Raw genomic sequence first — 12898 nt, forward strand, 5'->3', positions numbered from 1 at the left:
CCAGCTTCTCACAGGTAGGTAGACTCCTAATTTCCACTGAAATCAATGGAAGTTAGGAACCTAAATACCTTTGTGGATCTGGGCCTTACTGCTTGATCCAAAGCCCATTGCACTCAATGGGAGTATTTCCATTGATTTCAATGGGATTTGGATCAAACTTTAATGAAGATGAAGGGACTGATCATCTTGTAGGTAGTATACAGTACCCTGTATGGCCATGCTCAAAAATGAGATTAAATCACAAAAAAAGCCAGGCCCTAATTCTGCTTGCAGTTATTCCTGCACAACCATGGGCAGAGTCAACCAAAGGCACTACAGTGAAAATCATTAGTTAATGCTATTTTAATAACAGGATTACACATTGTGATTACAGGTTATATCCAAGCCTGCAGAGGACTCATGATTGCTGCTGTCAGTCTTGGATTCTTTGGCTCCATATTTGCACTGGTTGGGATGAAGTGTACGAAAGTTGGAGGCTCAGATCAGACTAAAGCTAAAGTCGCTTGTTTAGCTGGGATGATTTTCATACTTTCTGGTAAATATGCAATTCTAACTTTAAATATATATTTGAAGTCACATAAGCCCTCATCCTACTCCCAAAGAAATCAGTGGCACAGTTCCCAGTGGCTTCACTGGCAGTAGCAGGGGCAGCAGGTTTGTATAATTTTTGGTGGTGCCCAGAACAGGTCCAAGTCCTGCCCCCACACACCTGCCTTGTAAACTGATATATATTTTTTAAAATAATGTAAAAATGTGAGGGCTCTGGAGTGGGGCTGGGGATGAGGCATTTGGGGCGTGGGAGGGGCTCGGGCAGAGGGTTGGGGTGTGGGGATGAGGGCTGAGGCTGGGGATGAGGGGATCATGGTGCAGGAGGGGGCTCAGGGCTGAGGCAGAGGGTTGGGGTCAGGAGGGGTAGGGCTCTGGCTGGGGGTGCGGGCTCTGGGGTGGGGCTGGGGATGAGGGGTTCATGGTGCAGGAGGTGGCTCAGGGCTGAGGCAGATGGTTGGGCTGTGGGGGGCATGGACTCTGGGGTGGGGTGGGGCCAGGGATGAGGAGTTTGAGGTGCAGGCAGGCTACCCCGGGGAAGGGGCCAGAGAGGAGGACTCCCCCGCAGCCCTCTCCCCCCACGGCAGCACACTTACCTCACACCGTTGTCACTGCATGTGCTCCTAGGGCCCCTCTCAGGTCCAGGAAGCCCCCTCGCCTTCCCTGTGGTGGTGCCGGGGAGGGCTGCCATCATGTGTGCACCTCCTCCCCCTCACTGTAGCCTCACTGGGGGTGGGGGATGGAGCTGCCCTTGCCCAAAGTGAGGCAGGAGCAGTGACTGTGGGCGGCGGGGGGGGGCTGTGCTGGTGAAGGGTCCCGCTGAAAAGGGAAGGGTTCGTCCGTCCGAGGCAGAAGGGCAGGGGCAGGGTCAGCCTGGGTCAGCCTGCCCTGGCACTAGTGGTTAGGAGGCACTAGGACCCTGTGGCAGCAGTTGATCCCGGGAGCTGGTAGAATGCAGCACAGCGCCAGCTGCAGGAGGCAGCTGCCCAGGGCGCAGAGGGGAGGCACGCAGGGGTGGGCGGCGGGGCCGGGGGAGAAACCCAGCCCTGAACATTGGTGGAGCTGGGTCCCCGGGCCCTGAATATTGCTTGAGCACAGGCACCACGGGCCCATATAACTTACCGCCCCTGGGCAGTACAGTCAGGCCCATAATTATTATACTGATTCCACTGAATGATTTATTCATCTGGTGCATTTTAGGGTTGTGCTCTATGACTGGTTGCTCCCTGTACGCGAACAGAATTACATCTGAATTCTTTGATCCTACTTTCATTGCCCAAAAGTAAGTACTTTTTTATGCCTGTGAATTTTTCAAACAAATTAGGCCTTAGATTGTTTAAAACACATACCAAAGTATGTTTGTAAAAGGAAGTAGATGTTCCCAGTCCCAGACATAAGAGAAATGTTGGGTCTGTAACTTTCTTTCCTCTTATTACTCAAATCAAAAGTATGAAATTGTACATAGGAAACTTATTGGTGAGTTTAATGAACTAACAAAAACAATTTCTTATGTCAAGCCTTCCCATATCACTAGTAAAGCAACCATATTTCTCTGCCTAAAGGCATAAATATGTTCTACAGCAGGTGCAGAGGACTGATTCAATTTAGCTGAGCTGATTCATATGTTTATATTTGTCACTAATTCAGAAGAAAAATTTCTGAAGATTTATGAGAAGACAGAGATGCCCATTGAGTAGATAATTCAATATTCATCAACAGATGGAACAGAAATGCTCTTTCATGAACATTTCATAGAAAGTATCATTTTCACAAAGGGATAAAACCTTATCATAAATTCTAAATCATCTTGCAAATATTTTCTAAAAGTATTCTCCAGGGCAAATTTTTTCAATCCTGAGTGCCTAAAATTTGGCTTATAAATCCTTATTTAGGCCATGATCCTATAATCACTAACTTATATATTTAATAGGGCTGTTGATTAATTGCAATTAACTCAAAAAATTAATTGTGATTAAAAAAATTAATCTCAATTAATTGCAGTTTTAATTGCACTGTTAAAAATAGAATTCCAATTGAAATATATTAAATACTTTGGATGATCTTCTACATTTTCATATATATTTTATTCTGTGTTGTAATTGAAATCAAAGTGTATAGTATTTTTGATTACAAATATTTGCACTGTAAAAATGATAAAAGAAATCATATTTTTCAATTCACCTCATACAAGTACTGTAGTGCAATCTCTTTGTCATGAAAGTGCAACTTACAAATGTAGATTTTTTTTTGTTACATAATTGCGTTCCAAAACAAAACAATGTAAAACTTCAGAGCCTACAAGTCCAGTTAGTCCTATTACTTATTCAGCCAATTGCTAAGACAAACAAGTTTGTTTACATTTACAGGAGATAATGCTGCCCTCTTCTTATTTATAATGTCACCAGAAAGTGAGAATAGATATTTGTATGGCACTTTTGTAGCTGGCATTGTAAGGTATTTACATGCTAGATATGCTAAACATTTGTATGCCCTATCATGCTTTGGCCACCATTCCAGAGGATATGCTTCCATGCTGGTGATCCTCATTGAAAAATAATATGTTAATTAAATTTGTGACTGAACTCCTTGGGGAGAACTGTATGTCTCCTGCTCTGTTTTACACACATTCTGCCATATATTTCATATTATAACAGTCTCGGATGATGACCCAGCACATGTTGTTTGTTTTAAGAACACTTTCACTGCAGATCTGACAAAACACAAAGAAAGTTTAAAGTCAATCCAATGTTTAAGAATCTGAAGTGCCTTCCAAAATGTGAGGGATGAGGCATGCTTTCAGAAGTCTTAAAAGAGCAACACTACAATGAGGAAACTACAGAACCCAAACCACCAAAAAAGAAAATCAACCTTGTGCTGGTGGCATCTGACTATGAAAATGAAAATGAACATGCATCAGCCTGCACTGCTTTGGATTGTTATTAAGCAGAATCCGTCATCAGCATGACCCTTGGAATGGTGGTTGAAGCATGAAAGGACATATGAATCTTTAGCGCATTTGGCACAAAAATATCTTGCAATGCCAGCTACAACAGTGCCATGAGAATGCCTGTTCTCACTTTCAGGTGACATTGTAAATAAAAAGAAGGCAGCATTATCTCCTGCAAATATAAACAAAGTTGTTTGTCTGAGCAATTGGCTGAACAAGAAGTGGTACTGAGTGGACTTGCAGGTTCTAAAATTTTACATTGTTTTATTTTTGAATGCAGTTGTTTTTGTACATAATTCTATGTTTGTAAAATCAACTTTCATGATAAAGAGATTGAACTACAGTACTTGTATTAGGTGAATTGAAAAATACTATTTCTGTTTTTTTACAGTGCAAATACTTGTAATACAAATAAATATAAAGTGAGCACTGTACAGTTTGTATTCTGCATTGTAATTGAAATCAATATATTTGAAAATGTAGAAAACATGCAAAAATATTTAAATAAATGTTGTTCTATTATTGTTTACAGTGCAATTAATTGCATGTTTAATCACTATTAGTTTTTTTAATAACACAATTGTGATTAAATTTTTTAGTCGCTTGACAGCCCTAATATTTAATTTTAAATCAGTGGGACTATTTGTGGTCTTAAAGTTACACAAGTGTGTTTTTGTAGGAGTGGGACATAAGGCACCTAAATATAAGTGACCTGATTATCAGAAGTGATCTAAAAATTCCCATTTAAGACAATGGGCATTGCATGTGCTCAGCACCTTTGAAAATCAGGCAATTTATAGTTAGATATCTAAGTATGGATTAAGCAGCCAAATTTTAGACACTCAGATTTGAAAATGTTGACCTTAAATTATGTCTTATAGATTTTTCATCATTTTCATTTTCCTTTGTAATTTAACTTTATACTTAAAAACAAGAATTTCAAAAACCCTTTGCAGTGTTTCCAGTTTAGTTTCATGAGCAGTCACTGATTTTTCGAGCAACTCAACAGAAATCTTCCTACTTCCCAGCCTATATTCCATTTTGCAAAAGGAATGCTGAACATTCTCTGTCTTCTTGGTAAATACCTCATCCTTATTTTAGCTAACTTACTTAAAATCTTTAATGAGATCTGTGTCAGTACTAGGATTTCCACTCATTGTTCCTTTTTTCTTGATGAGTTAATATTGTTTTTTTTAAATTTCTGCCTCATCCAAAAACTGCTGAAATCAATGGGAGCCTATGCCACTGGCAGTACGATGGAGTGCTGGCTGGATAGCCCTGTGATAATTGTCCGTCAGACTCACACATACTAAGGAGAAACATCCTTCTTATTTCCAGAATTCCCATAAAAGGATGTTGCAAAGGCAATCCTGGCAAGTCAACAGGAACTGCCTGTGTAGGTGTTTTCTTCTAGAGGCAGGCAGATTTTCTGGTGGGACGTATGCAATGCATATTTGCACCTGTCAAAACCATTGTCTCCCTTGTGTGCAGCAGGTTGTTTTCATCATTCATAGCTCTCCATGAAGTTTTAAGGGTGATGGCATCCTGTCAAAGTTTTGGATGAGCTATAAGAGCCAACATACATAAATTAGATGTTAATGTGTGGGTAAGACAGCCACTAATGACATGGAGACTGTATTCAACTATAAATCAACGAGATGTGGGTGCCAACTTCTGCTCCCAAACTGCTGCATAATATTTCAGTGGAGCAAATACCAGCTCCAGTACTGAGGTTCAGAGCACATTTGCCTCTCCTTCTCAGGAGATTCCTGCTAGCTTCTGGATCAAGGCCGTGCAGGAAGCAATTTTTTTCTTTATATTTTCTAGATAAGGCCAGTATGTTAGGCTGTGATCCAGTTTGACTTCTTAGTAAGTGACAACTGTCTGGCAAGGGAGTGGATGATCCTCAGCATAGGATGTAAGGGGTTGATTACCAGGTGATTGTTGAGATGGAAAGTTGTGGCCATCATCTTAAACTTTCTTAGTATAAATCTCCACTGAGAAAGGTAAGTAGCCATGTCCTGGCTGAGTGAGCCTTTGATATCATGTAGGTCATTACACACATGAGAAAGACCGATCTCATCTGCATATACATACTTACTGGCCTTCGTTGTTGATAGGTCATAATGATATATGTTAAAAAGGGGAGGAGCTAGAATGGATCCTTGCAGGAATCCATTACAAAGACACCTTGGCTAGCTGACTTTTTCTCCAGTTTGCAAGATGAAGTTATGATTCATGATGACTTTCATGATGAACCAAACCAGGGGCCTCCAAGGAATAGTCTGCAGCAATGTGGCAGTCAGCCACATGCCAGACAGTGTCATATGCAACTGATAAGTACACCAGAACAGCACCAACGTTCTTGCTCTTCTCAAATGTCATCAATGTCTTGTGTTAGGCAAATGACTTGATCTTGGGCCAACCTGAACAAACGGCAGTTGTGGTTTGATAATTTTGCTGATTCACATCAGATTCAATCTATCCATAAACTTATATGTAACACAAAGGAGAGAGCTGGGTTGACAGCCCTTAGGATCTTCCAGCAGTTTTTCTGGTTTCACAATGACTACAACCTTTGCCTGCACCAGATTTTTGGGGATTCATTTGTCCTGGAAACATCGATTTGAGTAACTGAAGCAGACAGCTTTTCTTTTTTGGGCCTAGGTGAATGTTATCCAGGCCTGGCTCCTGTTCTCATAAGCTTCATGGTCAGGTATAGCTCTTTGTCTGAAAAGGGAGCTTTCAGGTTTGAATATGCACTCAAAGCCTACCACCTCTCTGTGATCTCAGTTTTGACTACACGACTGAATGACTTATCCAAGTTCTATGTACAGCCACTAGCTAGGACGCAACAACATTTTCAGTGACTAGAAACTCCTTTTTGACAAGGCTGGAATCTCCAGATAGACTGCCAGGCTTTCTGACTAGAATGAGTAAAGATTATCTTTGTGACTGTCTCTCTTCATTGAGCACACCTGATTTGATCCAACAATTGAATGAGTTCCTCTCTCTTATTAATGGCCTCCTGTTCATAACCAGCAGATGTGAATTCCTGTTTCCTCTTGTGACCACCCAGGAAAATCCTGTTGGCAATAGCCTCTGATTGATAACCTAATTCATGGAAAGTTTGGTAGGAATCATTTATGTTAGCTGGACATACTTGTCAAGATAACTAACTGACATCTCTAGTTCTTCGTGAAAGACCTGCCACCAACCTTTCCAAAAATTCCACTGCGCCTTCTGTAGACTGTTTGTTGTTGGTATCCACTAGCCCATGTGATCAAAGACAGCTGAGGCTAAAACTCTGAAAAAGCTTGAAACACATTTTGCTCCATGACCACTGGCAGCAATTGCCCGAAAGATGAAAAGGAGGTGTTAAGTGAAGAGTCAGCACACAAATCATCACATGTAAAGGGGAAGGCTGAGGGATACCAGAATAAAGCCAGTAAGGTTAGTTTTGTTTTAGAGTATGACTAGTGTGTCAGTTGACTGCCCTCTCTCCCTTTGCAACAGGTTTTGGTATTCTTTCCTTAAACATTCTTTCCTCTGTATATACTTGCATACCTGGGCCTCAGTAATTATTATTCTGCTGTTACAGGATGGCTGTGTGACTTCCTACTCTTCATTCCAGTGCCTAAAGTCTATCCCATCAATGTCTGTCGTATCATGCTTATCTGTCTCCTAATGGACAGCATTCAACCTATCAAGTTTTTATTTTTGTGTATTTATTGCTGTCCTACTATTTTTCTGCCTTTAAAGTGGTTTTGTTTTTTATTCACCTTCTTAGCATGATCCACACCCTAAACCATTTAAAATATACTTATCCGAATTTACTTGGCATACAAGCTTTTCCCATTTCTCTTTAAGCTGTGTATTGATTACCAGGCTAGAAAGGTTTAGTGATGTTGGACCATACTTTAAGGCTGTAAGAACCTGCAGGGGTGGAACCTAGGAACATAAAGACTCTGGGCTGCTAACACCTCTGCAGCACTAGTAGAGGCTTAGGCTTGGCTTCCACAGGCGGACCCTATGAGGCTGGGCTCAGCAGGTTGTACTTCCCAGCACGAGCTGAGTGGTGGCCTCATAGAGCCCACTGATTAGCCTGTGCCAATACTTAAACCAGGAAGTCATGAAGGGGAGCTGTCTGAGCAATAGCACCGAGTGCCTATCTGTCTCTGCTCCAGACCCTGTTTGTGATTAAACCCTAGGCGCTGGCTTGTCCTTGACTTTGCTCTTTGATTGCTTTCTGTAACCTAGTGCCTGACCCCAAGCTCCTGGTAAACTGACCCTGCCTGCCTCCTGCTGCCTGCTGTGACCATTAGGTCTGACTGCCCATGTCCTGGTTGTGTCAGATACCTTGCTGATGTAAGCCAGGCCTGAATTTGCTTTCTCCTGACATCTAGTGATGAACTGGGGGGAAAAGACTTCAGGAGCAGACCATGTTTAGATAGACACACCTACTCTGCCTGGGTGCTCAGCATGACAGAGCTGCTTTGCCAAAATGATCACTTTTGGCCGGTTTTGGGTTTCAAATCACTTAAGTATTGGGAGTGGGTGGGTAATGAAATTTGTTATCCTTATTGTGTGAGTAAAGGGCAACAGAACTGTACTTGCACCTCCACTTGCTCTCTGGAGTGGCCCTTGATCAGCCAGTCATCGAGGTATGGAAACTCCTGAACCTGTCACCCACGCAGGAAAGCGGCCACGACTGCCATGCATTTGGTAAACACTTGAGGCGCCACTGAGAGGCTGAACAGATGACTGTGAATTGGTAATGAATGTGGTTTACCACAAATCTGAGGTACCTCCTGTGGGACAGAGTGATTGCGGTTGAAAATAAGTGTCTTTTAGGTCGAGGGTGGCATACCAGTCCCCTCCACGGAAGGGCTGATGGAGGCCAAGGAGACCATGTGAAACTTCAGTTTCTTCATGAACTTGTTGAGATCTCTAAAGCCTGCCCTTGGCTTTCAGTATTAGGAAATACTGGGCCCTTAGCTCCTGAGGAACCTCTTCCATTGGCCCCAGCGATAGGAGTAAGTGCACCTCCTGTATGAGGAGTTGCTCATGAGAAGGGTCCCTGAAGAGAGACGGGGAACGGGGGTGGGAGGGGCGAGAATTGGAGGGAGTATCCCCTTTCTACTGTGCCAAGCACCAAATGGTCCAATGTAATATGGGCTTATGCAGGGTAGAAATGGGATATTTGGCACAAGAAGGTAAGATGGGGAGGATCCAGTGTTCGTATTGGTGCACCATCCTTGAATGTGCCTTCAAAAGGCCTGTTTTTGGCCTGAAAATGGCTTCAACTGGCCAGAACCCTGGCCTGAAGAAGGATGAGGTCTCTTTCTGGAGTTCCTTTTCCTCTATCGGGAGCTGTCTTGCCTGTTATGCGGCATGTAAAACCATGGCAGAGGTTGCAGCCTAACAGTCCTTGAGATGACTCTCTCCCAGCCACTTCAAACACAAAGCGTGCGGGTCGCTCTTGGGCATAGACTTACCACAGTCCTCACAGGCTTTAAAACTCGGGGGGGGACCAAGGCATGCCCTGGTGCTGGGAGAGAAAGGTGAAGGGGGGGATACCCCGAACTAAGTCTATAGACAACAAACTAATACTAACTGCTAACTATATGCAGAACAGGAAAAAGTTCACTGCTAAAGTGGGGAAGCTTGCCGAAGCAAGAGAACAAACATTCCAGCTAACCGTCACTGGCAGTAAGACAGAACTAAGGGGTGGTGGGTCTGCAGGGCTTTCTATTGAGCACCATGAAGGTGTGACCCCAGGGAGTGCCCAGGCTAACCCGACAGATACTGCTAGGGGAAAACTTTTCCGGCTGCTGTGCATGCAGCGCGCGCACACCTGATTGGAATTGACATGGGCAAGGACTCGAAGAAGAACTCTGTTGCTTAGGAATTCACTCCTGCTACACATTCCTCCCCTGAAATTGTACAGTTCTGTCTGTGACAAGGCAGTTGGTGCTGGGGGGGAGGACTGTGATACCATTAACTAAAAATTATGACACCGGGTGAGGAATAAGCAACATCATTTGAACTGGAAGAGCCTCACTCTATTCTTCTGCACTTCAGCAGTGTAATAGGTAGCGGGGTTCATAACAATCGCATACAGTGATGCAGGGACTGTGTTGACCCATCTTGATAGTAGGAAACAGAAACCTGCATAAAGCTGCTGGGTACCTTCTGCTGACTTACTGTGGTAGATACAGCTTGTTACTTCCAGCAGCATAGAGAGGTGGGCACAAATCTCTGGTCAGAGAGACTTAGTGGCAGAGACACCAAGGTCCTGCAGGAAGCCCCAGGAACAGCCTTGCTTAGGGAGAAACCTCATGCTGAGTTATGTTCTGATCATGTGATTATTTGCATTACCAATGAAGTCAAACTCTAGAAGAGGGTAAAAGTCTGACCTTCTAGGGCATGTGTAGACTGTTTGGAGCAGAATGTGACAGCAATCTGTGCACGGGCAAGGTTGATTGAACTTTTCCTAAGCCATCTCCAATAGATGGATCTCCCTCTATATCTGTAATAATGATGTTTCCACAGCTGATTTTTCTAATGTTTACACCAAATATTCCTTGTTGCAGTTTAAGTTCTACATCTCTAGCTGTTCTTATTGACTAAGGAGAATAGCTTATCTGAATCCTCAGTACAACTTCACTTTTCATATTTATAGAGTTGTCTCCCCTTAGCCTTCTTTTCTCTATACTGATTATGCACCATACTCTTAATTTTCTTCTTCACAGGTCTTCTTTTTCAAACCTTGTATCATGTTTGATGCTCTCCTCTGAGCTTGCTCTAATTTACCTGTTGGTTTTTTTAAATGTGGTGCTCAGCTTCAATGGAATATTCCAAGAGTAATAGTCAGTAATGAGTGAGCAGAATAATTAGCCTGCTTGTTTGCACATCCCTATTACAGCCCAGCACAGCTTTTGCCTTTTTTCCAACAGCACTGCATTGTTGATTCTCTCAGTTTACATAATTCAGATCTTTCTTTGAAGTCCTACTGTTCCAAGAATCATTCCCCATTTTATAGTTCTGAATTTAATCATTTCTTTCTGTACCAACCATATTTGCATTTGCCTTTAATTGCCTTTGCCTTTAGTTTACTGATTTGAATCTATTTCTCAATTTCTTTTTTAATTAAAATGATTTTATTAAAAAGGTGAGAGTATTACGTTTCTCCCCCTCCCCGTTTTTCTTTGAAACTGCTTAAGGCAAAGATAATAAAACCTACTACGCCAAATATTTATTACTTATTCAAGACCAGATTATCATTCAAAGAAACTGGCTAAAGATTCTGGCTTGCTCACTGCGGAGCATGCCTCATCTGGATACATTTTTCTTTGCTTGATTTAATCCTATATTAACTAGTCCTACCTTCTTGATTACATTAAATCTCTCGTTTTGAACACTTGAGGATGGTTTTCAGTTCATGACACTATTTACTGTAGCTTTTTCGTCAAGCTCTAGCTTTTTCATTCTTTTAATTTTTCTGCAAAAAGTCAGTGCTTCCAGCCCCTTAAACACTTTATTGCTCTTCTCTGAATTGTTCTTCACCAATTTCTCAGCAAACTGTATCAAGGTTATTTGTATTAGGGCCTGATCGAGCTCTCATTGAAGTCACTTGAAAGACTGCCATTGATTTCAGTGGAAGTTGGATTGGGCCCTTACGAAGCCAGCTAGTTTAATTTCTAAAGAACAAAGATCCTTTTTCATTTAAATATTCTTAACAACAAAACAAAAGGAAGGAAAACCAAAAATATTGAGAACTGTTTGTAAAGAAAGTGTTTTCAAAAATATTCAAGAGGCAACAAGGTATGTAATGAGTTTTAATATGGTACATAATGGATTTTGGATGGCAAGCTTTGAGGCTGGTTACTTAAGCACTGAAAAAAATGGATTAGATAAAATTCATTGTTCTGTATAGAGGTTGAGAGGATAGATCTTCCTTTTCCAACTAATTTCAAATAGGAGGAAGGTAAATGGCATTGAAAATTAGGTAGAAATGACTTAATACCAAATACTGGTGTAAGTCAAAAGAACTCTACTTTTGTAGGAAGTAGCGAAAGAATTTGGGGAAAATGCATTTTGTAACTAGAGATGAGGGATTAAATGGAAATATCAGAAAACATTAGTGAGGAGACTAAAATAATTTGTATAAAGCCACATTGCACTATTGTGCCACCCTTTGGACAGAAAAGAAACCGTCTATTAGTTAAATGTAGGGGAGAAAAAGTTCTATTCCTCTTTTGGGCAAAAGTGGAGGAAGATATCAGTAAAAGAAATTACCACATACAGACAAACTATATGGATTGAAATCTTAGAGGAAAGCCGGAAAAGCAACTGCTGTATCCTTGAACTTAAAGTGATGCACAATCATAATGTTAATGACTGGAATGTAGGCAGTCTTGCCAAGTAGTCAGGGCAGGAGTCAGGTCTAGTGGGCGGAGCAGGCATCCAGGTTGAGGAATGAAGCTAAGGGTCAGCACCATAATCAATTGCTAGTTACCAGAGCCAGGGGTCAAGCCAGAGACAGAACCAGGAATTGAAGCGGAGGATCAGAGCAGAGGTCAGCTGTCAAATACCAGAGCCAAGGGTCAACTGAGGTCGGAGGACAGGCAAGGGTCAAGCACAGAGCAGTAGCACGGTGGAAACCGGAGCAAAGGCAGGAGCAGAGCAGGAATCAGGAACAGAGTTGATGTAGGAAGCACAGTCCAATGCAGCCATAATCAGAAACCACCTTCTTGCAAAAAGAAAAGGAGTACTAGTGGCACCTTAGAGACTAACAAATTTATAATTTGGTAATCCCAAGCTTAGAAAGCTTAGAGCATAAGCTTTCGTGAGCTACAGATCACTTCATCGGATGCATTTGGTGGAAAAAATGGAGGGGAGATTGATATACACACACAGAGAACATGAAACAATGGGTTTATCATACACACTGCAAGGAGAGTGTGTATGGATGGGACAGCTGTCTGGCGACTACCAGGCCTGGATTCAAATCTTAGGACATCACCCATAAAATGTTTAGCGTCTATCAGCTCTTTTAATGGTGATGAGACAGACCAAAGACATTAAACCCCCCAAGTGGTGGTGTCAGATTTATTAAAGCACACATTTCCAATTCTAGACCTGATATGTTGTTGGATTGTGGGGGTCTGTAGTCAGCATGTTAATTGTACAAAACAACTGAAGCAATATGTGTCTGAATTTTAAAGTACTGATTTAGTTTTAAACCCCATTTTAGATTTTTATTACAATTTTTTCACTGTTTAGAAATATTTAAGTGCAAGATATCAAGAAATGTATTTAACTGTCTTGAAACAAAATAAACTTAATGTCTTGCATAAATTAGTTTTCTCTTTTTACTGGATGGCTAATGATATCGATATG

At 41.8% G+C, this 12898-nt stretch overlaps 1 protein-coding gene across 3 annotated transcripts in view; it reads left to right on the forward strand.

Moving 5' to 3' along the window:
* CLDN10 (claudin 10) overlaps nt 1-12898 on the forward strand; it is a 104691-nt gene that overhangs the window by 85223 nt on the left and 6570 nt on the right. For all 3 annotated transcript variants that reach the window (XM_043504672.1, XM_038374063.2, XM_038374059.2), the window contains 2 exons: nt 374-535; nt 1747-1828. In XM_043504672.1, the coding sequence (XP_043360607.1) occupies nt 374-535; nt 1747-1828 (244 nt within the window). The remainder of the gene's footprint in view (nt 1-373; nt 536-1746; nt 1829-12898) is intronic.

The sequence above is a fragment of the Dermochelys coriacea genome, chromosome 1 (assembly GCF_009764565.3).
Source record: "Dermochelys coriacea isolate rDerCor1 chromosome 1, rDerCor1.pri.v4, whole genome shotgun sequence".
Classification (NCBI taxonomy): domain Eukaryota; kingdom Metazoa; phylum Chordata; order Testudines; family Dermochelyidae; genus Dermochelys; species Dermochelys coriacea.